Genomic DNA, 27,471 nt, shown 5'->3' on the forward strand with positions numbered 1-27,471 from the left:
TTGTGCAGCAATATTAGAGAGTTTGTTTGAAGAAGATGGAAGCCGGAATTTAATATCAGGCTATATACTCTCGATATCCTTCCATTCATGACATTGTTACTAGCATGGCTAGTTCCAGAACATCAGTCTGAGACCAATGGCCTGTGAACGGCGAGTTGAGTAGATTTTCTTGGCATTGCGGGTTTCCTCTGGGGAAGGAGAGAGAGAGAGAGACACAAGAAAAAGAGAGGGAGGAAGACGCAGACATTAGGCACGTAAAGCACCATAAAGCTTCGACCTCGACTGAAGGCACACACTGACTAGATCAATAGAACTCTATCAACCTCTTATTAGACCAGCAGGTGGGCGGGAATTACAGAGGCAAAACTCTAAATCTCATCAAGCCGTTTCTCCCGGTGGAACAGAAAAGATTCAAAAAAATTCTAGATGATAAAAGCATGTGTCTGTAAAGTTGCAGGTTGCTTAATTTGCAATATCCCCCCACTGTGGGACGAATTGAACAGATTTTGGACCACAGAAGTCATTGCACACTGTCATTACGTGATCACATAGTGTGACACATTTCAAAGCATTAAGTAAACCAGTTACGCCTTGGTATCTCTAAATATCTAAGTGTTGAAGCCATCTGTTTAAAAGGCTTGGCATCATGTTAATCTCTGCACCACTGATTTTACCACCTTGCTTAACAGTACGCAAGACATTTTGCCTCAAGTCAGTGTTGATATATCTTTTACTTTTGAAAAGGGGCTTCTGAGGCAGCACACTTGGTTCTAATTCAGAGCCAATAGTAGATGTTGGATCTTTTTCAGGGATTAATATGCTTGCTTAGTCACGATTTTTGAATTGTTTGAGATGAACATTTAACAATATGAACTTAATCATTTCAGATCACTCAAAATTGACTCAGAGTGCTTCAGTGTTGCACTTTGACACTGTGATTAGCTGAAGAAATTGGGGCAAGAAAATATTGTATCCAAATTTTACGATGGGAAAATTGGGCCATTGCAGCAGCAAATATTGGCAGAGTGCACCAAAGAAAAATGGCACAGAGAGAAATGTAAATGGAGGTTATTTAGATATGCAATTTCTATAATGTTTAGGAAGATGAAGAAGTGGCCTACATTTGTCAGGTCAAAAGGGAACTCTCATTGAAGTTAATGAAATTATTTTACCAAACACATTTAGACCTTGAGACAATTAGCAGTGATGTGATTTATTTTCACTGCACAAAATACAACTATCAGTACATTTAAGAGACTCAAGTCAGAAAATTTCCTCCTCTCCACCATTTAAATCAGACTACTGGGCACACGTGAACACTCATTGTCAGAGTGGTATACTGTAGAATCCTGAACAGTAGCACTTTCCAAATGTCTGCTTGAGCAAATGACAGAGGTCTGGTCAAAAATCATAATTTTTACATGAAATCAGACTCCTCCAAAGTGGCTGACTGAGATCTTTTTTTGTAATCTCATCCTGTTGTCATTCTTTTGTGTTTTCATTGCAGTTAACGTGTGATGTTAAACCAGCTGGCATACGCACACTTACACACTGACAAACAGAAAGCACTTATTTCACGCCAGCTGGTGCAGCATCACAGCACAAATGCTCGCTGTAAAGGGTGAAGTCCAATCTTTTTCAAAATAAAGGAAATATGGCCTTATATGTCTAGTTTAACTATCCCAGAGAGAATGGTTTTCATTAGAGAACTTGTCAGAGGTAAAGTCAAACACCAGCTTTAAGGTTTCCCGAAGTTTTTGAAAGGTAATGGCTCTCTAATAGTTTAAAAACTAGGTCTGACTCTGCCGGTAATGAGCCTGGCTGCTGCTTTAATAGTTCATACGTATTCAGGAAAATGTACACGTGCACATTCACTCATACCAATGCTCTGCGTGACCTATATCAATCAGTTTTGAAGCCTGATGTTAGGATAATAAAAATGGACATTTGGCCTTTTTATGCTCCTTTTCCCTGACAGCAAGTGTAATTAATATTGTAAAAGTCTTTTGTAATTCAGTTTTCATTTAAGATCATACAATATTAAAATTGAATGAATGCACTCTGTTATGCTGGTGGGCCTGCTCATGGGCCACAATTTGGCCCATGAACAGTTTAATTTTAGATTGCTTCCAGTCAGCATTCCCTGTTTTATGGAAATTTCAGCCACTTAAGTATTTGTATTTTATGCTATTTCCACTACACTGCATTACCAACTTTTGTAACCAGTAGAGAATAAGAAGCTTTTAAAAATAGTTCAAGAAAAAAACAAAACAAAACTATGGTTTCCAATATTTCAGAATTTTGATGTCTTACAAAAGACACGATGATTTTCACCTCCAAATTCCTTATTTGGCTTCATCTTGATAAATGTTTCAATGATTCAGTATCTCACCAAAAATAAAAAGTTCAAAAACTGAAACGCGATTTGTTTATCAGAAGTCGCAACCTCTCAGACTTATCTACTGTCCCTGCAGCTACAGTAGAAGCATACTGAGCACACGCTTCATTATTAATAATCTTATGATCTCATACATAATAATTCAAAAATCTGTGAAAACAGCCCAAACAGCACATTTAATTTAATACTTTAGCTACATTTTATTTCCAATGCTTATGCACTTTAATTTCCAGAACTTTTTCATGTCATGAAGTTTTTGGGTTTTTTTTTTTTTTTTTTTTTTGTTGTTGTTGTTGTTATTATTGTTGTCGTTGTTGCTGTGGTGGTATTTGAGTAAATGATCTGAATACTTCTTCTCCTGCTGCTTTTCTGAATTGTTCTACATGTTGGCCAGTACAACAGTCAGTGTAATTGCTGATGGATCTTTTGAACTTTATGGCTTTTACATAAGGCACTGGGTAGCCAAAGATTTTTGGCAACAGTAACGTATTGCATTATTATTTCTATAAATGTCTTGACAGTGAGTTTGCTGCACTGCCTTGGGGCAAGCTGGTTGTCACATTTAATTGACAGCACAGAGCGGTTATGATCAGTTACCATGGTGAAGGTGATGACCATCGACTTGAAGTGGGCCACAGAGGTCTCAACTATCAACCCATGGTTCACACGCTCACCCTTAGTTGTACTGTATGTGTGCGCATGTTTGCGTTTGCAGAGCAGTCTGTTGAGTGGACGAGGAGCAGACTGAGGTGTGATGTTTGCACAAAGAAATGCAGATGCTGATGATATTATGGAAGTGAGAAATAAAAAGCAAGCCAATGTTTGTGTTTGCTGTGAAAAGAGGAGGCACTGCAGATGTGTGTGCATATGTTTAAGTGTGAGGATCTCTGTGTGTGTGTCTTCTCAAGCATTTGCTGAAGGATTCAGGCGACGTCAACTGGAGCTAATTTCAGTGCAGCTCAGTACAGAACATGTGTCTTTTTACTTGCAGCCACACTCAGAGTACCTGCTCCGATAAACTTTGTCTTTGTCCCCCATTTCTGTGTGTGTGTGTGTGTGTGTGTGCACGTGTACTTATCATTTCAAGTCTTACTCTTCACCTCTGACCTGTGAGCTGTCGGGCAGAAAGTGACACCATATCCTCAGACATCAGTCACTGTGATTCACACTCCTGTCTTTCTACAACCCTTTTTCCTCTCACTTGAATTCTTACTGGACACACTCTCCTCTTGTCACCCTTGTGTTTCATCATTGCTTGTGTTTGTTGTTGCACTTTTTCTCTCACCACCCCCTTTTCCATCTCTGTCACGCTGGCTTTGATTTGCTATGTGTTTCCCTTTCCCCTTCCACAGTCTCTATATTTAATCTTAGTCTCTCGCCCACATCACACCTCTGGCTGTGCAAAATGAACAGGGAGGACGGGGGGGGGGGGGTAAAACTGTTGTTGGAGGGACGAAGTAGAAGGTGACAATGGAGAAGAACCGGGAAGATGGCAAGGCTGGGAGGTGCAGAGAGGTGGTGGAGGGATAAGAGGGAGAAGGATCACGAGCAAGATGAAATTGAAGTGTGATTGTGTGCTTCTGCGGGCACGCATGTGTGTGTGTGAAAGGAAACAATGTAAAGGCCCATTTTCTGAAGTTGAAATCTTTGAAAGCGTGTAGTAGTTGAAGAATGCATAGAGAGAAGACCTAAAGAGATCTGGGAAGCTTCACACACTGCTTATCAGAAATCAGTACGCACTGCGAGTATGCTTCAGCATCTGTCTCTACACGCAGCGTTTAAATGCAGCAGGGAGTTTATGATAGGCCGCATGTTTTTATTAAAGCTGTTTAAACATGCATTGAGTTTGAAATGCCAGTTGGGAGCATATTGGCCGTTATGGAGTAGTCCACACCTATGCACAGAAGGGCTGTGTGTGTGTGTGTGTGTGTGTGTGTGTAAATGTGTGTGGCGTGTGTGGGTATGTACATACATGATTGAAGGGGTGCGCACCCTTGCCTTTGCAGTGGTGACAAAGGACTGGATGCTCCAGCGAATCAAGTTCCCCTGTCGTTTCAAGGTGAGCCTCATTTTTCAATCGCCAATTGATGGGCTGTGTGCGTGCGTGCAGGCGTGTGTGCGTGAGTCTGTGCGTGTGAGCGTGAGCGTGCGTGTGTGTGTGTTTTAGGGATCCTGAGATTCACTTTGCTGCGCTGTAATCACATTGCCTCTCTCACTCACTGAACAGAATAAATGTAGCAGTTTATTTGCCCTCTGGGACGGGGCACACACACAGAGAATACATTTTGGGTAGTGTTGTCACTTTGTTGTCCTGCAACAATGTTTTAATGCAATGGTGAACTCCATGGTTAATTTCTAATATTCCTGTGATCATTATATAAGCTTCCAAAACCGCTTCAATACAACAGTTATTTTCATCAGGGGCACTGATGTACGTAGGACACTAAAGAATATATGGCATTAAAAATTGAAAACTCTGGTTATGAAGCTGCAAAAGTAATCTGAAATCTGCAAAGAGTAAGAGACAATATGCATATTTCATGTGAATTTTCTGTAAATGTCGATCATGGAAATCATCCTATGATGTCTGCGGAGGTCTTTACGATGTGTGTTTTTGTGAAGTACAGTGCAAAGAAAGACAAGAAGTTCTTTGGGCCAGAATTTGTAGCCGGAGCAAAAGATTTTGTGTTTTGTGTTTCATTAGGTGTGTTTGGTTAATTTCTCCCTGTAAATTAATATGACATATTTCCAAATGTCCAATAATAGCTAGTTACGGATGCACAATCTGTCCAAGTATTTGCCTATGCTTGTTTTTTTTTTTTTTTTTTTTGGGGGGGGGGGCATTGTAGTGTAGCAAAGTGAGGAACTCAGTGATGAATCAGTTGATCCAGCTTCTTTTTTGTTGATGTTTTTTTGTTTTGTTCATTTTAATTGGGCACAACCATATTTTTCATGGACAGTCTGCTTTAATCAGCATTTCAACTAAAAGGCCACAGGCCACACATGCTAATGTTCGCATCACAAAAGCCAAGTATCTCAGCCAATCCAGGGCAGCTCAGGCTTGGTTCTCACTGAAGCTTTGTTTCGGGCACATGGTGTGTGCCTCACTGTTGGTAAGAGAGTCTCTTCAAAGCAACATATGCTAACAATAGAATGTGTTGCTGTCCTAAAAACTTGCAGTGTAAGAAGTTATTGTGCGTTTCTCACTGAAATGCCAAAACAAAATACTGCAAAGTAACTGTGCTTGAAGACACATTTGGTACTGCGAGTTAATGATACATTTGCATTCCAATCTTTTTCATCGTCTTTGTTATGTCATGGGAATTTGCTCCAAACATGAAACTATATATACTAATTTCCTGGAGCTCACAGTGAACTGGACAATGAGTAGTTATCCTAATTTGTGGGCCAACATTGTTTGTCATTGCCCCTGGACAAACTCTTCTGAGTCTGTGTGTATGTGTGTTTAAACGAAAAAAAAAAAAGAAAACGTGATGCATAAATTGGACTAAAGGAGAAAATTAATTTAGCTTGTAACTTAATCCTTCATTAGACACATGAGCGTGTAGAGGACTTTACACAGATAATGATGAAAATTATATGAATTTAAAATTCATCCAATGTTTTCGGTTAATTCATCTGTACTTTGTGTGCATTAACTTTGTGGAGAGTTATATTTAAAGTAATTCCTCCCGGTTTACCATTTAAGAATTAACCTTTGTTAATCATTGTTCATTTTAGAGACTTTCATGCTCATTTGCCCTTCCACACGAGTAAATTTATTCACAAGATAATGTTGAAGGCCTTTGCAGTCCCTTTCTACTTGTTTGTGATGGTAACAATATGGGACTTAACTCAAAGTAAAGGAGGAAAAAAAAGAGAATTTTGTTTAACTTTAGGGTATTAGCTTATTTACAGCTTTCAACAAAAACAAGGCTGAAATATAGACAGAGTGTTATTGACTGCTCCATTTGCCAGCCTAATTTCTTTGTTTATATATATATTTGGAGAGCACTGAAGCTGAAAAAACAATGTAAAACCGAATATTTACAAAAATATTACTCAACAAATATTTGATAATCAGAGCTAAACACGATGAAGCCGAATACGGAGGCCTGTGACCAAGGAGCAAGAAAGAACTAAGTTAAGAGGTGTTGCTGAGGCAGTTTGGGTAATAGAGCAGGATATGGCCTTGCTTTGTATTTTTGCTCAAACTACCCCTGTGTCCTTTAGCTTTTTCTTCCCATGACCTCGTCTTTTTATTCCTTCTCTTCACCTGTCCCTGTTGACTGCCTACGCCCTCCCCTCTCTATCTGTTTCTCCCCCATCTTTTTTCTCCTCTGCTCTATCACTCATCCTGTCCACACAATCTATCCAGTCTCTCAATCATTAACCCACAATCTATCTCTCTTCCTCCCGTCTCTCCAGCCATTGCCCCCACTGGCCTCTCTCCCTCTCACTCATCTGTCTCTCTTCCCTCATGTCTTTCTAGTCCTTTTCCTTCCAAAGCATCCCATCTCTTTCTCATCACTCGCTCAGTCTGTCTGGTTAGCAGAGAGGCTAAAATGCCAGTGACACACAGACGCACTCACAGACATATCAATGTCTCTGCAAGTACACACCCCGTGGTATCCTGTCACTCTCCACTGACCTTTATTTCTCTTTCGTTCTAGTATGCAAAATGATGCCGTAACCTATTGATTAAGTTTCCTTAGTCTGTATTTTGCATTATACAATTTCCAATGATTTCTCTCCATGCTGTGGTTTTCCAGTCTGTGCATTGTTACCTGTTTTAACAACTGCATTCAATTCCTGAACATTCAATTCACCTGCAGGTTGAAAACATTTCGAAACTCGAGGTGTCAATGTTTGCGTACATTTGAAAAACTCCTCCAAATTCCAAATTCCTATAAACATATTTTGAATTCCTTTTATTTGAGGATGAACAGAGAAATGCACTTATCGGGATCCTTGTGCATCTCTACTAACCACACAAACACGATAAGGTCCTCATTTGTGCGTATGTTTGCAAAGCATTATGGCATTTTTAAAAATGTAGACTAGATTAGAACTAGATTCTAGAACTAGATTCTTTTCCTCACTGTGGATCATGTGAACGTTTATGAAGTCGTAAAATGGAAAAGCAACATAGTCACAGTCTAAACACATAAAAACTGACAAATAAAGGACAGAGGTGATTTTAAGTGCCTGCCCCACTTCAGCTTTTAACTTGTTGATGTATTTGTCTGTGCCCATAAAAGAGATGTAACATGCACATACAAAGCTGTCATTTTAAATTACGTTCTCAAATGACTGATGTTATGTCATTAAGTGCACAGGTCACGCATACAGTATTCACACACTGATCCTTGCACAGACTGCGTATTCTCTCTTTCACACACACACACACACACACACACACACATACACGCACACATGCAGACATACACGCAAGTATACAAAAACCCATACACAGATGCACAGGGGCGACATTAGTGTATAAAAGAAAGGTTATTGCAATATAATCCCATATTAAAGCTCCACTAGCTGTTCTGATGATTGGTTTAGAGGCTTTTAATAGTAATCGGGCAACAGGCACTCACACAGTCTCTCTTTTTGCTTGCTCTCCCTCCCTCTCTCTCTCTCTCTCTCTCTCTCTCTCTCTCTCTCTCTCACATACAAACACACAAATAACACATAAGCATTTGGAAAGCATGTCACAAGCAAAAGTTGTAATTGATGTCTTTATCATCAAACACAGAAAATGGAGGTGACAAACATACACGTACTAAACACAACCATATCAAATCTTACTTGGATGGATAAGATTACTCATCTGCCACACACACACACACACACACCCACAAACCTAAAAAAATAATAATAAAAAAAATAATCTCTTCCCTCTCTCTGTCTATATATATATATATATATATATATATATATATATGTGTGTGTGTGTGTGTGTTTATAGTTTTGGTCTGTTTGTGTAGTCCAGAGGTTCAAACTATGGATTTTGTCCATTAGTCCATTTAGCCATCCAATGCTTGCTACCGAACAATCACTATTATTCCCTCTATCTAATTCTGGCCCATGTGTTAAATTTTTAATGAGGTATTTTGAAAAATAAAGTAGCAGCCGCAGGCTATCAGGCTGGAAACATTCCTCAGAGGGTCATAACAGAGCGCCTTCATATACAAAAAAACCCCAAAAAACACACAAAATAACATTGCAGGTGTTCATGCTGCCACTCACACACACCAACTCTGTAATCTTTTCATCTTTAATCAATTCTTCCGTCGCTCGCTCTCGTCACTTACCTTGACCAAATTCCCCTTCCCTTCTCTCTCTGTGTCTCTCTCTCGTTTCTGATTGCCCGTTAGTCCTCAGTAGCGCTCTCCTCTGACTCTTTGCCGCTTTCTATCTCTCTCTGTCTCATTCTATTGCTGCTGATCCTCACATGCTCACAGAGCCCTGTGATCCTCCCTCCTCTCTCTCTCTCTCTCTCTCTCTCTGTATCCATCTCCCCCTCTATGCCTTTCCCCGATCTATCTCTACTCCTCTGTTTCTGTACCCACTGCAATTTTCACTCACTCTTTCCTCTTTTGCACTCTCCTATATCTCACACACCATCACTCTGTTGATAATTCCTCCACCATCTCTCTCTTTTGCTCTCTATTTGCCCACGTCTGTCTCTCTTTTCGTGGATAATCCGGTGCCATGCCCAGCTTTGTGTGTGTGTGTGTGTGTATACGCCCTGCACTGACCCTGTTGTGGCAGTAGACCCAGTGAAACTTTGGCAGCACAGAAGTGACTGCTCCTGGGAGATGAGCCAAGACACAAACACACACACGCATAGAAACACACATCCCTGCTTCTATCAGTCACTTTATTTATATCTTTGCTTTTCTGTGTGAGCACAGTTTACTATTGCGTCTCTCCTCCACTCTTTCTCTTCCTCTTGCTCTCTTGCTTTGTCTCTGGCGGCCACCCTCCACTCTGCCCTCTGCGCCGCCTTGTCACTGTCCTCACTTTTTTGCCCCACTTTAGCCTCCTCACACCTCCTCCTTCTTTTCTCTTCATCCTTCAGGCTTAACTCATCTGCTCTGTCCCACCACCCACCTTGCTTCTATCTCATTCTCTTTCTCTCTCTGCTCCCATTAACAACAGCTGAGGATGACGCTGCTCACTATCTTGAGGCAAACGTGACAAAAAGGAGATAAAGTGAAAACAATTTGACATTAAATGCCACATGACATCAGGTACTAATTAGACTTAATTGTCTTAATTTTTTTTTTCTGGAATTGTGTGAAGGAAATTAATTTCCTCATTCATCATGCACCAGGAGAGATTGCTCATTTGCAATTTACTAAATGAGCAAGTTTAAAATTGTGAGTCAGATACCGGGCATAATATAATTGAATATTGGGAAATATTTGTGCCGTTGTAAAAACGGGGGTGTCACAGTTACAGTCACATCCCATTGGTCCTTATGTAACTGTATTTTGAGTCATGACTGCTTTTGAAATGGGTTTATGGACGATAAATAATTTTTTGTGTGCGCCGAGAGCGTTTCCTCCTCGCAGCGTCCCTGCGACTGTCCTTCCTCTTCCCTCCCCCCATCTTAAAATAACTGGTGATATGCGTGCCCCTGCAAAGTCGTTGACTCACCTTGCATTGTGTTTCAATTGACCTGTTGTGGGTCAAAGGGTGTGTGTATGTCTTTGGCAGTGGGAATATGTTTGTCCGTGTTACATAAGCAGTCAGGGTGCAGTACAACACGTGGCTGCTTCAAAAATAAAAGTCACGCGCACAAAACCATGCAAAGTTGTCATAGCATTAGTAAGCTGTGCTGAAGCTCCGAGGTCACAGTAATTACATTGGGAAGAAGAGAAGGGAAGCATGTCATTTTCAAGGAATGGGAGAGGGAGAACAAGTATAGTGTGTGAGGTCAAATGTCCCTTTTGCCAGGAGAATCTTTCTTTCACAAACTCTTGTCTTCTGTTTTTCCTCTCCCTCTCTTCGTCAATCTGTTGTGTCATCTTTGCGTGTATTAACTGATGCTGCATCTTTGTACTTGATTGCGAAGTGGCACTTTGAAGACACATTGATCTGCTTTCTGAACAGTGAGCAGGGAGAGATGCTCACTGTTTGAAATGCAAGAACACCTGTGTACAGACACCTATACTGTGCCTCTATGGCTTTTACTACCTTGAACAAATACACAACCACATCGTCCCGATGAACACATCAACGTCCTGCCTCTGCCCCCGGTGTTGGAAATGTGTGTGTGTGCGTGTGCGTGCGTGTGCATGAGTAATAGGGGTGGGTGGGGGTACAGAGATGAGGATGTGTTTTCTTGATTTTCTGTTTTAAAAAGTAATGAAAACCACAGCTGAGAGTAACATATAGGCATTTCACCTGGGGGAGGAATGCGAATGAGGGAGGAGGCAAGGAAAAGAAGAAAAGGTGTTGAGTAAAGCACAGGCAGGGCTCAAAGGAAGCGCTGTTAAGAGAATCAGCAGATGTGCTATGGAATTACTTGAATGGATGGTTGTTATCAGATTCCCCTGAGCTTTAGATTGACATACATACTGTTTATTCACGTGTGGGCCTGTCTTGCTCTATGAATGACTTTCCGTCAGCATGTTTCCCTGATAGTTCTCAAATTGAGCCCGAATGTCTTGGATATTGGCAATTTAATAGCCAGACAAGTATCCATGAGTTGCCTCGCTGCTGCATACTACTGAGTGACAATCAGAAACCTTTTCTGATGTTCTTGCCATAAATTAAACCCTAATGCTGTCAGTATTCAAAATTAAAATGTCGCAGTAAATGTTTTAATGCTCCGTTTTATCTTAAAATTATATTTCATTGCACCAATAGTATTTCACTGTTTATCCCAAAGGGCATCTCTAGAGGATAATGAACTGTATACAGAGAATTCAGACTTGATATTTATGCACTAAATGTAACTTTAGAGAGAAGAGGCGAAAATCTTTTCTTAAAAATGAAGAGGAAAACTCCTACACCACCAAATTGTGTATTCAGTGCATTCAGGGGGCCCCAGAGTTTGACCAGTAGCTTGCCATGGGAAAATGTGTGTAACCGTAGATATAGCCAGGTTGATGGCAGAAGTAATCATGACACAGCTGCAGCATCACGGAGTACCGCTAAAACTTTTCAATGGAAAACATATGAATGTATTATGTTTTTAACAGGTTTAGCCAAAAACATATACAAGCATTTGTGTAGGGCCTGCGGAAGATGTAGTGATTGAAAAGCCGTAGAAAAACTCTTAGAAAATTTTCAATCAAATGTAGCCCAGATTTAATATACAGCCAAAACTCTGTTTAATATCAAGTCAGCAAAGCAACATTGACTGACAAAATTCACCTGCGTTTGCTTCATGCAGTTAATGAATGTTAATCTTGCCATTTGCATCCTGAGCAGCATGCTGAAAATGAACAGACCAAAAAAATCAGTGTGTAGTTTGTCACTCGCTCGGTTGCTGCACATGCTCCCTGGTGGAATTTCCATTTTCACAATTACCTGTTTGATTATTTATTTTGTTTGTTTTATTATTTAGTTTGTTTTTGTGCTACATATATGTGGGTTTTTTATTTATTTATTTATTTTTTCTCTAATTGTGAGATGGTAGGCCGTGCCAGCTAGGTTTGATTACGACACAGAACTTTTAAATTTTGACTGTCGAGGTCAGACAAAAGCACAGATGTTAGTTTCTAGGTCAAGCATTTAGTCATTTCCATGTACTACTGTAATTTAATCTGTTGGAGGGGGCAGTTGTTCACTGTGATAAAACTCAAATATCGTTTTTTCATTGCCAGCGAAAGCGTTCAGTTTGATTCTGCCATCCTTGCTATGGCAGCATCTCACCACACATAAACTAGGCATTGAGCAACCAAGACTAATTGCCGCTGGAGGCTTCAACAGGTTGAATCCCTTTCATTTTAATGACCCTGTGATGCTCTTGTCTGTCACCCTCAGGACAAAATACTGGAAAGGTTGTACCAACAGCTGAATAGTCAGTATTTGGTTTATTGTGTTCAACACTTTTGGGCTGTGGAGTGTGATAAACTTAAGAGCTGCGGTGGTTTCTGAGCAAGGCTTCGTTTCATGGCACACAGGTGCATATTCAGGTAACTGCCAATTTTCAAAGTCTAATTTTACAGCTGTTAATACATTATTTATGTTAGTGGCCAGAGTGAGAAAATGAATATATAAGTAGAGGAAGAAGAGCAGGAGGCAGAAGGGAGAGAAATCCCAGACCTCTCTAGCATCTGCGTCCTGTTTTGTCAGTAATCTCTTCGCTGTTGCGTAAGGACTTTGGCTCAATAAGCCCTGAGCATTCTCTCTCTGCCTGTCACAACATACACAACATATACACTCTTGTAGTTTAATTAATATACACCGGCAGCGAATGTGTGACATACGGATTTTTGCACGTCAAAACATGAGGATGAGACGTGTTGATGAAGGACATTCATGTGTGACACCAGCAGATATTTGAGCATTGTGTTTTCAATGGTGTTAAAGGAGATTGGGAGCATAAATCCTCAGAGAAGACCAATTACACTGAAGTAGGCCAATGTGACACGTGACCTACACGTCAACACACACAAACACAGGTACACACAAACCCAGTGAACATGAAACCAGAAAGAACTGAACTGCTGTGTGTGTGTGTGTCTGTGTGTGAGCGAGAGAGAGAGTGTGTGCAATCTTAATCCCCTTACTGATCAACCATTGCACAGTAAGGAGGCAAAAGTGGAGGAGAGAGGGAGAAAAGGCAGAAAGAAAGATGGGGAGTCAGTGTTAATTTGTCTTCTTGTTACTGTGTGTGTGTGTGTGTGTGTGTGTGTGTGCGTCTGTGTTACTGTCTGTATGCTATGGTGCAATTACATAATGTTTTACTCAGAATGCAGGGGGTTCATTTTTGGGACTTGGGGACATTTAAAAACAATTCAAACCTTGTTTAAACCTCATTTTAGTTTGTGTCACTTTGAGTGCTTACTCCCGAACACAGTCTCACAGTTTTATGGCTGAGAATGTGACAGGAACACGATGGTGCAAACAGTGGTGGGAAAGATGGCGAGAGATTAAAGAAGAGTGCGTGCTGAAAGGATCTCAGGTATGACTGCGCTGCAAGAAGGAAGCTGGGCGGAGGACATGGGTAGTTTCATGATACAAACACAAACCCAAGAACATGCGATGTTCAACTCCAGATAGACATTTCAGTTAGAATTAAATCTTCATTGTATTAAAGACTTCCTTACTATGTATGAGCGCATGTTTGTGTCTGCCTTTCTTTATCTTTCTCTTTCAGTCACCTGAGCAGATGTCAATCATCCCTCATTTTCAATCAGCCGCCCCTCGTTTTTCATCTCTTTTTCATGTTCCCTTCTGCGCTACCAACTCTGCACTACGTGTTCAGTTTTCTCAGTTTCCGCAGATGAAGTGAAATACCTAAACATCTGCCATATTTCTGAAAAAAGTCTGTGAGCTCTGTTCTGGTGGTGTGCATCAGGGAAGGAAAAAAATCTGAAAACACCAGTACAGAAATAGAACTAAACAAATTGAACAGGAAAGAAAAAAAAAAAAACAGCACTCGGTCGTCACGGTGCCCCATCGCCTTTTGGGCTTATGTGGCTGGCTTTTATCAGCGTGAAAGTCATGGATTCTTGTTTATGGATGACTCAATAGATGAATAAATCTGGGCAGATGGAACAGAGGAAATGAATGACTGAGAAAGTGTTCCAGAGAATGTTTTTGCGTTAATTTGAACTGTTATTTCAAGCACCCATTCAAAATTCAAAAAAAATTTTTTTTTTTTTTCCTTTTTTCTTTCTTCTTCTTCATTTTGCCGTCCCTTATCTTTCATGTCTGTTAATTTCAGTCATCGTAATGCTTGCTTCTTTGCCTCTTCACTCCCTTCTTGTGTTTCTGGCCCCCCACTTTGATCTCCTATCTGTAATTCTCCCTTTTTCTCATTCCTCTTGTGTTTTTGTGTTCTCACCTTGGGCCATATTTAAAGTTAAGTGCACATAAAGAGGAGTCAATACCTCATTAAAAACTCCACCACCAAAAAGCTGCACTAAGTAGTCATTAATAGCTGTTATCAACTGGCTTGTGTTATGATTCTCTCGCATTTTCATTGTGCCATATCCCTCCATAATCCCCTTTACACTGACAGTGAAATTTGCATTAACTGAACTAGATATTAGAAGCCAGAATCACTATATCGAAAAGTAAAAATAATGATAATGGAAATAATACAAATAAAAGTGAAGGATTAAAAACCAAAGAAGCAATTAAACAAAATTAAAAATGCATTGAGCCATGTACAGTATGCACTTGCAAATAAAATAGCATTATGGTCAAGATGCATTTGTTTTCAGTTACAGACACACACAGACAAATTAACCTGGAGCCTCTGGTCCAACGGGCACTTTACTCTCTGCATAAAGCTGCTTAGATCTCTGTGGTCCATTGGAAGGTGCTATGTATGCATAAAGCATATCACATATATATCATTTCCATTTACCTTGGCACTGAGCCTCTCTCGTAAAGATTTCCTGACACTAGTGAGATATAGTAGATTTTTAATGAATCCGGTAAGATAACACTCATTTTCTCACAAAGAAGAAGCTTGTTTAACAGCCTAGATCTTATGTGCATGGTAACGTTCCTCGATGGCAGCCCTAATTGGATCTGGCATAAATCTTAATATTTTAGTAACCACTCAAGTCATATATATGGCATATTACTCTTTGTTGTCTGTAAAATCTACTACATTGTTATTCTTTGAATTTATCATTGATAAGAGGGCGGCCTGAATACATCCATTCCATCATTTCACAAAACTTTCAATATTATAGCATTAAGATCTGTTTAAGGTATTACAGAACTATGAGATAAAACCTTTGAATATGAAACAAAGTTGAACCTCTTGATTGAAACGTTGTGCTAAAAAAAAAGACTAAACACACCTGAAGATAAGCATATGTTCAAATCAAATCAAACTATAGCACCAAATCATAACAAAGTTACATCAAGGCACTTTACATATAGAGCAGGTGTAGAACAAAGTTCAGTTTTTTTTTGTTTTTTTTTTTTTGACTTCACATAAAAGCATAACAACATTATCATCAAACAAGTTTCCTTTCATTCTCATTCCTCTTAATACCAGGAAAGAAAATATACTATCGTATATTACTCATGAGTAGTGTGACAGCTGAACAGGTACCCAGATTTGTTCATATCTCACAAGATCTTCACAGAGTTTTGAATTTTGGGGTTAACTCTCATTTTTCATCGTTAGCTTCCCTCGTAATCCAAAGGGACGGCATTCCTCCAACTCAAGTGGGTCCTCTCTTCTTTTTGACAGCTGAAGTACTGTAACTCAGAAATTAATTAATTCATTCAAGGTAATGTTAGATTAATGATTTTGGTAACCATCTTTTATGCTGTCACCTCAAATGAGACTCCAGTACTTAAATGGTCTTTTCTAAAATAGGCAGGGTCCCCCTGAGGAGTCAGTGTGGACCGATCTCAGTGTCAAGTAAGATAATAGGATCTTGTTTCTGATTATGGAGTAATTTTTACATGTTGGTGACAGATTTTAAGTAAACTTGGCCTGATCTGATCAGATGTCTTAGAGAATTCTGCTTTTTACATTTGTTACACGTTTGAACAGAGGGAGAACAGGAGCTGCCTTTCTCAGGGATCTCTCTTTCGTAAGAATTAATGACTTGTGAAGAAAGTCTGCTGAAGAAAATCTTTCCCTGAATATATATATATATATATATATATATATATAAATAAATCCTGAATATTTCTGAGAACTCAAGGTGATATCTCTCTGTTCTAGGAGCGTTCCTACCCTGCATGCTTGCATATCATCTCAACATTTATTGGCTCATCTACTTTTCAAAAGGTCAAATGGTGAAAGTTTCTCCGCAAAACCCAGCAGATAGCAGGGAGAAGTTTCTTCATTATCTACTCTGACATTGTGTTTGCAATGTTTGTTTTTTTTTTTTTTTTCAAGCTTCATTTTTTAATCAGAGGATAGTCTTTAATTCATGAATACCAGCTGTCAAGCTTGAAAGCCTTTGCCCTTTGTCCCCATTTCAGACAAACGGTGTCCTGCTTTGTGCATCAGGAGCTGATTGAGTGGCTTTGAGTGGCCTCTTGAGCAAAATTGCTGGGGAATTATACTTTTCTTGTTTGTCCCTTTTCCCAGATAGCTCCCCTCAAGTAGCTCTTAAAGGCATCTCAAATCCTGATAACTTTTCAACTTAATTACCTTCGATGAAACTGACTATACTACTAAACATTTGAATTTACTCTCCTTGTATTGGTGAAATTTTAATGTCTGAGACAGATACATTTGTTTTTTTCTTTTTATTTACAAAAATGAAATCAAATTGAACATGCTAAAAAAAATTCTGTGCATCTATCACAAGTTCCTGTTACCATGAACTCTGAATGCTTTAATTCTGTTCTTGTTTGTTTGTTTTTCCTGCAGTTGCAATTAGCAATTCAGATTCTATTTCAAATACCCAGTGTCAGCAATCTACAATGAAAACAATGCAGAGTAATTTTGAAAATGCAGGAGCCCCCAATCTTTCTGGCAAAGGTTCTGTTTATTTGTACTAAGTGAATTACATCATTGTAATGTCTTATTGGTGCATAAAGCAGTTTTTATGGATCTGTCTGTTTTGCCCAAGTTCATTTAAGTTAGAGGAAGGCATTGTGCAACAATAAATTAAATGAAAATGTTGATGTATCTTTGGCTTTTCATATATAGCACATATTTAAATAGCATAGAATAGAAAATTTAATGGTGCATCCTTCTCTCTTTCTGTGTTTCTCTTTACCTCTGCAGTCCAGGGTGGTTGCCTGCATGACAGCTATCCTCAGTCAGATGGATGATCGTCACTATGCTACATACATAGAAACCTTCACAGGGACCACAGATCTTGTGGTAAGTGTGCACAGAGACACTTGCAGACCTATGTTAAACACATCAGAATGGTCAGATCCAAAAATTACAAATGCTTTCGTGAACAGTTGCTGGTGTGAAACCATAATGTTTTGTTTCAAAGTAATATTGTAAAATCTGTTGCCCCTTATTCTTCTCTTGTTCATTTCACTGCAGGACTTCTTGATGGAGTCCTTCCTGCTTTTTAAGGACCTGATTGGAAAACATGTGTATCCATCTGACTGGATGGCCATGATCATGGTACAGAACAGGTACCATACTGCAAGCACACACATCGGCCCCTTATTTGGATTGCCTGCAAACTTCATAGCTTATAGCTGCGCCAGCGTATTTAAAAGGATTCTTTACATCTGCAATAACTCCTGCATCCACACAAACCCACACAGGGATAAGCCAGAGATAGCAAAACTGGGATCAAGGCTGAAATGATGAAAACAGCTGATGTGACAAATGTGTCTGTGTGTAAGCTGATGGACTGAAGCTGTCTGTTTATTTTTCCGATGTGAGTCAGATGGGCGAATGAAGCCATGTCGGCAAACAGGCAAAAGTATGACTGAGGTAGAAGAAAAGGTGGGATGATAAGCAATCTGCAGACTGGGGTTAGAGAAGCTATGGTTAGGTACAGAGCAAACGCAAGAGTCCCACTTAAATAGAGGGAACAGCAGTTGGCTTGAGAGAATGACAGAGAGAGTTGGAGAAGATTTGCGACTTAACTGCTCAATTGTATGTTCTCACAACTGAGTGATAGACTGTTAAGCTGCCGTCATGATTTATCATTGTCAAAAGGGGGTTTGATTCAAGCAAGGTTATAGTCTGATCTAAAATAGCAGTAAGAATGTATAGGTAGGATAAAAAGCTGAAATCATTTCATTTAAAAGATAACTTGGTTGAAATGTGATTGACAGATTGTCATATTGTTATTCTTCAACTTTACCCTCTAAATTGTATCTATTTATCAATCATCAACAATCAAACTACCACATGAGTTTATATTTGCACTATTATTTCCACTTCACTTGAGAAAATGTTGTGGCATATATTGTGTGCATGTGTGTGTTTCTGTCCATTAGAGTGTTCCTAAGAGCCATCAATACCTACGCTGACACAATGAACCAAATGTTCCTCAACAATGATGACTTTGAAGTTCAGGTTAGTCCATCTGCAGTACAATTTTGGTTGTATTTCCAGTACAAGCTTTGTCTCATATTGACAGTCAATGTGTGCTTTGCCTGTGCCTCTTTTTAGCGTAACTTATAGCTTTCTCTGCTTCTTTGCTTTTCTCTTGTCTAGTTGTGGAATAACTATTTCCACTTGGCGGTAGCATTTATTACCCAGGAATCACTGCAGCTTCAGCACTTCTCTCCAACCAAGAGGAACAAGATCCTTGCCAAGTGAGAGGCAGCCGTACAATTTCCTTATTACCGCACCACACTGACTCCCCCTCCTCTAATGAAACACTCAGTGATTTGTGATCTATTTTCAGGGTCTGCATTTACTGTTTACATTCCCACTGCCTATTAAAACCAATGTCTTGCCCATGGAGATTTAATTTAGTTAATGTTGGGAGCATAGTAATGTAGCATTTCTTTCCCACTTGGCTGTTTGGTTTCTGAGGGAGAATATATCCATATAGATCAGAGCATTGTACTGAAGAGAGTACCTGGTCTCTCGTCTCATGCTTCTGTGGATTTGCATTCTGTTTCTTCTTTGCAGGTATGGCGATATGAGAAGACTTATTGGCTTTGCTATCCGTGACATTTGGTACAAACTTGGTAAGAAAATGATGTGTGATTGCGGCACCTTGTGCTAATATGTGAGCAGGTGTGAGTCTTGATATCAAGATACACTGTACCTCTGTCTATCTATTTTTGGGTGTGTGTCTGTATGTATATAGAAATACCTTTTTTTTTAATGTTTAGCTGATTGATTGATCCATTTGCTTTGGAAGGAAGGACACTTAGGTGGATAAATCAGCTGTCAGAAAAACTGCCTGGCCCGGTTTTGGGGTTTTCAAAGAAACATTTTAAACAAAGGTTAATGGCAGTCTGACTTTGGCACTGCTGGGAACCAAACTGCAAGATGTTGACAGCAATGGTGGTGAAACCAACAACTCCCATGATGCCTCTCTACTTCACCCAACTTCACCCAGCTTTAATTTTAGTTTTTATAAAAGATAAAAAATCCTATCAGCAGAATTAGAATCAGGTTTGCTGGCAAGTCACGTTCCATAAATGACCTTTGTTTGGTGCATAACAAAAGGATTTGTCAGCAGCTGTGAAAAATAGAAAGAAGCACAGCAAGCACTGCAGCTCATATAGTTTCAATAGAAATAAGATATATATATATATCTAGTATATCCAGTATATACATATATACATTTCATGTGTGTGTCTGCCTGTTTGTCTGTCCGTCTGTCTTCCTCAGGCAGTCATAAGATCTGCTTCATACCTGGCATGGTGGGACCCATCCTGGAGATGACTTTGATCCCAGAGGAAGAGTTGAGGAGGGCCACCATTCCCATCTTCTTTGACATGATCACCTGTGAACACGCACACTCTGGAAACTTCCAAAAAGTATTGACACACACGCACACACGTACAGAAACATACATAATCAGACAAAAGCAGCTCTGGACACGTACATAAAGGCAAAAAAAAAAAAAAAAAAAAAAAAAAAAGCACTTAAGCAAACACATAATCATTGCACAGAAACATTGGCACACATAGTTCTCCTCTATTGATTTCTTGTGATGCTGCACATAAAAGGAAAAGAGACACCTTAATTGTGCTTACATAATTGATTTTTTTTTTTCCTCCGTTCCTCCTCTCCCTTTTGTCTTCCTCTCTTTTCCTCTCCTCTGTCCTCTGCAGTTTGAGGATGAGATCATTCTTAAACTGGATCATGAGGTGGAAGGTGGAGGAGGCGACGAGCGTTACATGCAACTGCTGGAGACAATGTAAGATTAAAACTGAAAGTTAACCATAATTAAAGCAGTAATGCTTGACAAACATAAAAACAAGTACAAAAGCATTTCGTTGAAGTTAAACTACAAAAAAAAAAAAAAGATTGGAAATATTGTAGAAAAACAGTTAAAATCAAATATCTTGACCATGACGTTGACTCGACCAGGTTTTTCAGCAGTACATTCATGAAACCTCCAGCATTTCAGCACTGATTATCAAGGCAGAATCTTTTCTGACATCCCTGATGATTAATCTGTGGATCTTGTCTGCCAGCCTCCTGGACTGTGCTGCTGAGAAACTCACTCTGAGGCCGCAGGTGCAACACTTTGTTGCCTTGGTGAAGGGACTCCTCGTCCGTCTCCTTGACTACCGCACGGTGATGAGCGATGACAGCCGCAACAACCGCATGAGCTGCACTGTCAATCTTCTGGTAAGTCCTGCTTTCTATGGAATGCCACTCGTTAGATGGTTGAGTTGTCTTTCAAATTCCTGTGGGCTTGATCAGATTTACAGACTGCTTTACAGACAGATTTACAGACAGCAAAGACATTCAAGCAAGCTTTCTTACAGGGCAGTAAGCAGTAATGAATAACAGAGCTAGGTTGTAGAATTTTGCTGAATTGGTGTGAGAGTTTCCTCCACAAGTATTTGCTAATTTTTTGTTTACTTCATAATGCATCTCTATCAATCTGACATGTTTTACTGTGCATTTGTATTTATTGGCACGAAGCTTGTGATATTATAATGAAAATGATAATTTTATTCATGAAACACGATTAAAAACATAGTGCATGCAGTGCAGTACATATTAAATAACAGTTACATTATGATGTACATTCACAGAAGTAAGAGTATAATGGACTACAGGCCCAAATAGTAAGAGAGTAACATTGAGTTTTTAGTCAAGATTTAAACAGTTAAAGTGAGAGTATTCGTAAAGTAAGGGGGCAGCTGATTCCACAGCTTTGGAGCTATTACTACTGTAAGAAGGCTCACCCCCCCCCCCCAGGTGTTAAGCCTGCTCTTAGGGATGGCAAGAAGCAGCTGGTCAGCAGACCCTAACCACCTCCAAGCTCTCTGAAAGGAGCACACGGAAAGTGCAAGCCCATTTGAAAATTTTAAGATATTAAATCTCAAAGTGAATGAATGAAAATATTGTATTTTGGAGCCACTGTAGGGAGGCCAGAACCTGACAAATACGTCCACATTTGGGAGCTTTTGTCAAGATTCACACAGCTGTGTTTTGCACTAGCTGTAGTCATGATATAGAGGCCTGGCTGATGCCGGCATAGAGAGCATCATTATAAATTGAAACGTTGATGTCTGAAAAAGACAAGTTTGTTCCCCAAAAACCTCCTCCACAGCCAAAGAGCCTCATCGATCAAGGTGGTCATTATGAAAGACAGATTGCATACTTTGTTTTTCACATCAATGTCTTTATATCCCCTTTTTACATGTTTAATTTATGTGTCGATTGATCTAAAGATAAAGATCCCTCTCAGTTTCTGGTGTCTGTTTGCAAAAGGTTGCATCAGCTCCTGTCTATTCCACATCCTCTCTCTTTTGTGATCTCCTCATCAGATTCTGCCGCACAGTTTTCTCAGGTCCCATTTACCCACCATACAGTCGTCCCCCGAAACACTCTCGTCTTTCCCATATTTAGTAGAAAAAATATTCAGTCTTAATAGAATATAGTTTCATTTTTGAGATGCTAATGTTTAGGATCAGTTAATGAGTTAGTGGATATGAGTTTGTTTTTAATGCTGCTGACCAGCGTTGAGCGCATTAAATTAAAAAAGTGATTAGTTATAGTTACTAGTCGCTTCTCTCAAAAAGTAAGAGTTAGTAATTGAGATGCAGCATTATAAAAGTAACTAGTTACCAGGGGAGGTAACTATTGCGCTAAATTAAAAAAAATATACATTTATACCAGTATTTTAAAAAGAATTGAATTCTTTTTTCCTTTAAATGCATCTTTAAATTGGCCTGGCTTGTGTGTGAACATCCGTTCACATCCTGTTCTGCCTCTGATTGGCTTACCAGGAACATTACTCTGCCTGGCCAATCATCATCACTTATCTTGCTGTTAGCCTTTCTCGGTCATTCGTAGAGCTAACGGAGGAACCTATTCATGCCCTTCCCTAAGATGGACACACACACACACACACACACACACACCCACGTACATGCACGCTGCTTCTTCAGACAGATGGACTCTCAATAATCACGAGTACATTAGAACAAATTCGAACAACCACATGGCACAAAAACTTTTGTCTCTCCAAAAAGCTTCTCCAAAGCAAGGATGAAGATAACACTTTAACTACGGAGATATCTGTGTATTGGTACAGCTGCCACTTGATCTATTGTGATGGCGTAGTTCTACTGTAGCCTGTGCTGCTTGTTCTAACGGCGATTCAAAGGCAACTGCTGAGAGTAAAAACATCTGACCTTCATGTAAATGGGCAGCCTCCAGCGGGATGTTGGCTTTGTTAAAATGCATTGATGCAAACAATTATGTATCTGACCTTTGCAAAAATAAACAACATGCATTCATAGTAAATCTCACAGTAATTCAGCTTCTTACTGCGATTTGGTTTGTGTGTTATATCTACTGGCTCGTGCTGCTGATGAGAGGTGGGGTTGCACAAGTTCATTCCACGCCTGTAGATGCCATTAAACTTCATTAAACTGGGACTTTGTGCTGCATAACTAACAATATGCACGCACACATTCCCATATGTTGACACACATGGGCAATTAGCGTCACACACATCGAGCAAAATAAGAAACCACTGTGCAATTCTGTAAATACAGATTTACAACCTTACACTGAGCAACACAGACAGAAATAAAAACTGACTAACCCTGGCCCCCTTTTTATTTTTATTTTTTTTCAGAACTTTTACAAGGACATCAATCGAGAGGAGATGTACATCAGGTATTTATTTGACACACTATACATTTAAGGTGGTGTGTGTGTCTGTGTGTGTCTGTGTGTGTGTCTGAATTTGCATACGTGTGTGGCTCCATAATCTGACACAGGATTATATGAGTCCCACTGAATTAATGTCACAATCCACAGGATCAGCTCCTGGTCTGACTGGAGGGAGAGGAGAGAGATAGAGAGAGATAGAGAGAGATAGAGAGAGATAGAGAGAGATAGAGAGATAGAGAGAGATAGAGAGAGATAGAGAGAGATAGAGAGAGATAGAGAGAGAGAGAGATAGAGAGAGAGAGAGAGAGAGAGAGATAGAGAGAGAGAGAGAGAGAGAGAGAGAGAGACACTTTGACATGATGGGCAAGAGGAGGGGCGAGTCAGAAAGACTGCATGAGAGAGAGAGAGAGAGAGAGAGACACTTTGACATGATGGGCAAGAGGAGGGGCGAGTCAGAAAGACTGCATGAGAGAGAGAGAGAGAGAGATTTAACACAGATGAGCTCTCACGATGCATTTCTGGCATTGGTTTATGGACATAATTAGTTATGTGTATGTAGGAATGTGAGCTCATCTTGTTGATCAGCTGCTTCTGTCTGGCCTGTGGAGAATACAGTAACATTTGGATAATATTAAAGCAAACAACCATGGTTTAATTTAACACGCATCCCATCGCTGCCTCTCTGTTCTACATCATACACATACACAAAGAGTGGGCTATATTATGACACGAATAACAAAACCCTACGCTACACTACATCATTTTATGGCCCAGTGTGTGAATGATGAAACAATATATTTGTAGCTTAACTTACACTGAAAGTGTTAATTGATAGTCGACGCCAACATGACAAATTAATATGATGAAACTTTACTTGACAATTTTCAGGATCAGCTATGCAGAACTGTCTGTGATTACCACATAATTCAATAAAAGTAAACTATTAGTGCTGAGCATCTATGCACTGCATTGTTGGCTTTTGTTTCAGGAACCGGTTGCTACATACCACAGGCTAATTGAATGCTATCCTTATCTATTTTTTGCAGTTGCCATAGAACAATTTCACATAGCTCTCGTTTGACGTTAACAGGAATACCATGGGATATTAATAAAAGTGCAACTTTATCATTCCACTGCCAATTCAACCAACAAATATAATAGTTTTCCAAAACTTTAATTTGTTTTTGGTCTGCTTTTAGAATGTGCACTAAATTCCATTTTTTGCTACTTTAAGGCTCTTGAATCATGAAATGTCCAACAGCAATAAAACTGGTGATTACTTTCAGTACAGTCTGGTCAGTAGTATGGTACACCACTACCTATAACAAAACCGTGACGTGTGAACGGATGGACAGGAAACAGAAGCAATGAAAAAACGTGTTCACTTGGAAGCTAATGCATAATTTTTGGACTACAATCATCTATCAGACCAACAAAAGGACGTGTGTTGAATTGTGACTTTGCATGTAGCTATGTGTGTTTTCTTGAGCAATCTTCCTGTGTCCTGTGTATGTTCAAAGGTGTGTATAGGTTTGCGTGAACTCTGACACACTTCATGTTGCCCAACAGTGGCATCTAGGGGAGGCATGTGTACATTGCATACTGTATTAATCCTGTTTTATGTGGGTGTGTGCGTGCACGTGTGTGCTTGTGTCTGCGTATTTGCTCAGGTACCTTTACAAATTGAGGGACCTTCACCTTGAGGGTGAAAACTACACGGAGGCAGCCTATACACTGCTGCTGCACTCTCGTCTGCTCAAGGTCGGACAACCACACACATTTAATTTGATATTTTGTGCTTTAATGCTTCATTCAGCATCTTGTTCTGCCTAATCACTTGTCTGTCTGCCACAAGTGAGACAGTTTTTTATTAGCTGATAAATTTGCTGCGTGTCCAGCCTCCAAATGATGAAGCTCTGAGGGCATGGCATTGGTTTCTGCTGCTCCATCACACTCTGATGATTAATGTAGAAACTTCCTTGTGTGCACAGGAAATCCCCGGGAGTGTCTACACATCCATGTGCCTCAGTGTGTTTGACCTCCTTTGTTCTCATCATCTCGTTTATGGGGCATTTAAAGCTCACATATAGGGACTGCTGAAAAAGGGCATCGAGTGCTCCGTCCAGTATCATTACATCATGGCATGCAATCCATTCATTCTGTCAGTCCCAGTTCACCTCGTTCGAAAAGGCTTACTGAAACAGTCAACATGCTCTAATATTCTCTGACAGGACAATTTTGGAGCCCCATAGATTTTTTTGTTTAGTTTCTAAATTAATTTCTCCTTAATAAAAGATGAATAATTGTCTAATTTGTATAATGAATGGGCATTGTGATGCTGTTTTTGTTCCCACTGCGCTCAGAACTAATATTAATTTAGTACGACAAAGACACTCTGAGTTCTTTTCTCTTGTTTCAGCATAGTGATAAATGGAACAGCACAAACAGGCCTGCTCCCGACTCAAGATTATTTTAGTTCTTTTGTTAAAGCATTTTTTTTTAATCATCATCATCATCATCATCATTATTTGTCTTTGTCTTGCTCATTCATGTCTTCTTTCCTCTCTCCATGTTAGTGGTCAGATGACATGTGTAATCCCCAGTTTGAGTTTCACGGCTCACAAACCCAGCGGCAGCTCAAAGAAACGCTCTACGACACCATCATTGACTACTTTGACAAGGGCAAGGTCTGCATCGTTTTAGGTTCTGTCATGCCTCTCTTAACTGTGTGCTGCTTTGATAATTGCTCATCAGTGTTTCAAAATCAAACATCGTCACATTTTTCACTAAAGATTTTTGGCAGTTCATTGGTAAAACCCTCTGATATCCTTTATCTTGAAGGTAAAGAGGTACATTTTTTGCGAGAATTTGGAAAACCCATAAAATCAGCATATTACTGATTTGGATAATATTCTTTACCTGTATCATTCAGTGCCTTTTAAGGATGAGCCAGTCAATCAGTCTCTTTGTTGTGTGTAGGTTGAACATTCGTTTTTTATTGCTCATGAGCCTTTATTTGTGTTTTCTGAAGCGATAATAGTAATTTTCTCTCCAGAGACCTGGAAACAGAAACCTTTACTAGATGAATTCCCAGCTCTACAGCTGCTGCTGATTTATGAGCAGATGTTATAATGAAGGGCACTTCTGTTTCCTTGTGTGTGTGTGTGTGTGTTTCTGTGTCTGTGTCTAGATGTGGGAAGAAGCTATCACTTTGTGTAAGGAACTTGCGGAACAGTATGAAAATGAGATCTTCGACTACGAGTTACTCAGCAAGAGACTGGTAAGATGTAACTCAAAGCATCACATCTTCTGTGCAGTTCATCAAAATTTCACATGTTGCTTTCATATTGGCCTCTAGGTCTTAACTTTGCATTAACTGTGTTTTATCGATTTCATGGGCAAAATCTGAGGGAACGGAAGATAATTCAGATAACTGCTCACTATTGTATTCTGAGCCCTGATTCATTTTGTAAATAACAATTGCACAAATAGTTTGGTTGGTCTTTGGCTTTTTCGCAGAATGTAAATCTAAATGTATATTATCGTTAAGAGCTTTTTGTTCCCAACAGGCATCAGTTCAGCACAAACATGAATGCTTCTTTGACACCTCACCCCTTTTTTTGAAGAGCTCTTCCACTATCACCAATAAATATGTGTCATCACTTTTAACTGTCAGGAACGTCACACTTCTCCTCCAGCTTCTCACTCTGTCCTGTCCACCCTTTCTCTCTCTCTCTCTCTCTCTCTCTCTCTCAAGACTGTGGCAGTGAGTCTCTCAGCTAATGCTGAATTTATGTGGTTATATAAATGACAGACACTGCCCTTGGGTAGTGTGCCCTATTCTTTTTTTTTTTTCTGCATCTATCACCCTTAAGGGCACGGCATTCTGCTGAGGGTGGCTCTGTTAGTGACACCAGCTGATATAAGCTCTTCCCTGAGTGCATCCTCTGCCTCTCTGTTTGTCTTTCTTTGCAGGAGAAACAAGCCAAGTTCTATGAGAACATTATGAAGATCTTGAGGCCTAAACCAGACTACTTTGCAGTGGGGTACTATGGACAGGGCTACCCCCCATTCCTCAGGGTTCGTGATACTGTTTACTGAGAGTAAAAACAAAATACAGTCTTACTTTTCTTTACAGCAGAAATGC

The 27,471-nt window shown here is 39.7% G+C and overlaps 1 protein-coding gene across 1 annotated transcript in view; it reads left to right on the forward strand.

Moving 5' to 3' along the window:
• dock2 (dedicator of cytokinesis 2) overlaps positions 1 to 27,471 on the forward strand; it is an 85,530-nt gene that overhangs the window by 52,485 nt on the left and 5,574 nt on the right. Inside the window, exons 27-39 of the mRNA XM_029511893.1 lie at positions 17,307 to 17,405; positions 17,580 to 17,674; positions 18,494 to 18,572; positions 18,714 to 18,814; positions 19,137 to 19,195; positions 19,848 to 19,996; positions 20,294 to 20,379; positions 20,660 to 20,816; positions 23,287 to 23,327; positions 24,995 to 25,085; positions 25,901 to 26,011; positions 26,515 to 26,604; positions 27,300 to 27,404. Of these exons, the coding sequence (XP_029367753.1) occupies positions 17,307 to 17,405; positions 17,580 to 17,674; positions 18,494 to 18,572; positions 18,714 to 18,814; positions 19,137 to 19,195; positions 19,848 to 19,996; positions 20,294 to 20,379; positions 20,660 to 20,816; positions 23,287 to 23,327; positions 24,995 to 25,085; positions 25,901 to 26,011; positions 26,515 to 26,604; positions 27,300 to 27,404 (1,263 nt within the window). The remainder of the gene's footprint in view (positions 1 to 17,306; positions 17,406 to 17,579; positions 17,675 to 18,493; positions 18,573 to 18,713; positions 18,815 to 19,136; positions 19,196 to 19,847; positions 19,997 to 20,293; positions 20,380 to 20,659; positions 20,817 to 23,286; positions 23,328 to 24,994; positions 25,086 to 25,900; positions 26,012 to 26,514; positions 26,605 to 27,299; positions 27,405 to 27,471) is intronic.

Source organism: Echeneis naucrates, chromosome 10 (genome assembly GCF_900963305.1).
Source record: "Echeneis naucrates chromosome 10, fEcheNa1.1, whole genome shotgun sequence".
In the NCBI taxonomy this organism is placed as follows: domain Eukaryota; kingdom Metazoa; phylum Chordata; class Actinopteri; order Carangiformes; family Echeneidae; genus Echeneis; species Echeneis naucrates.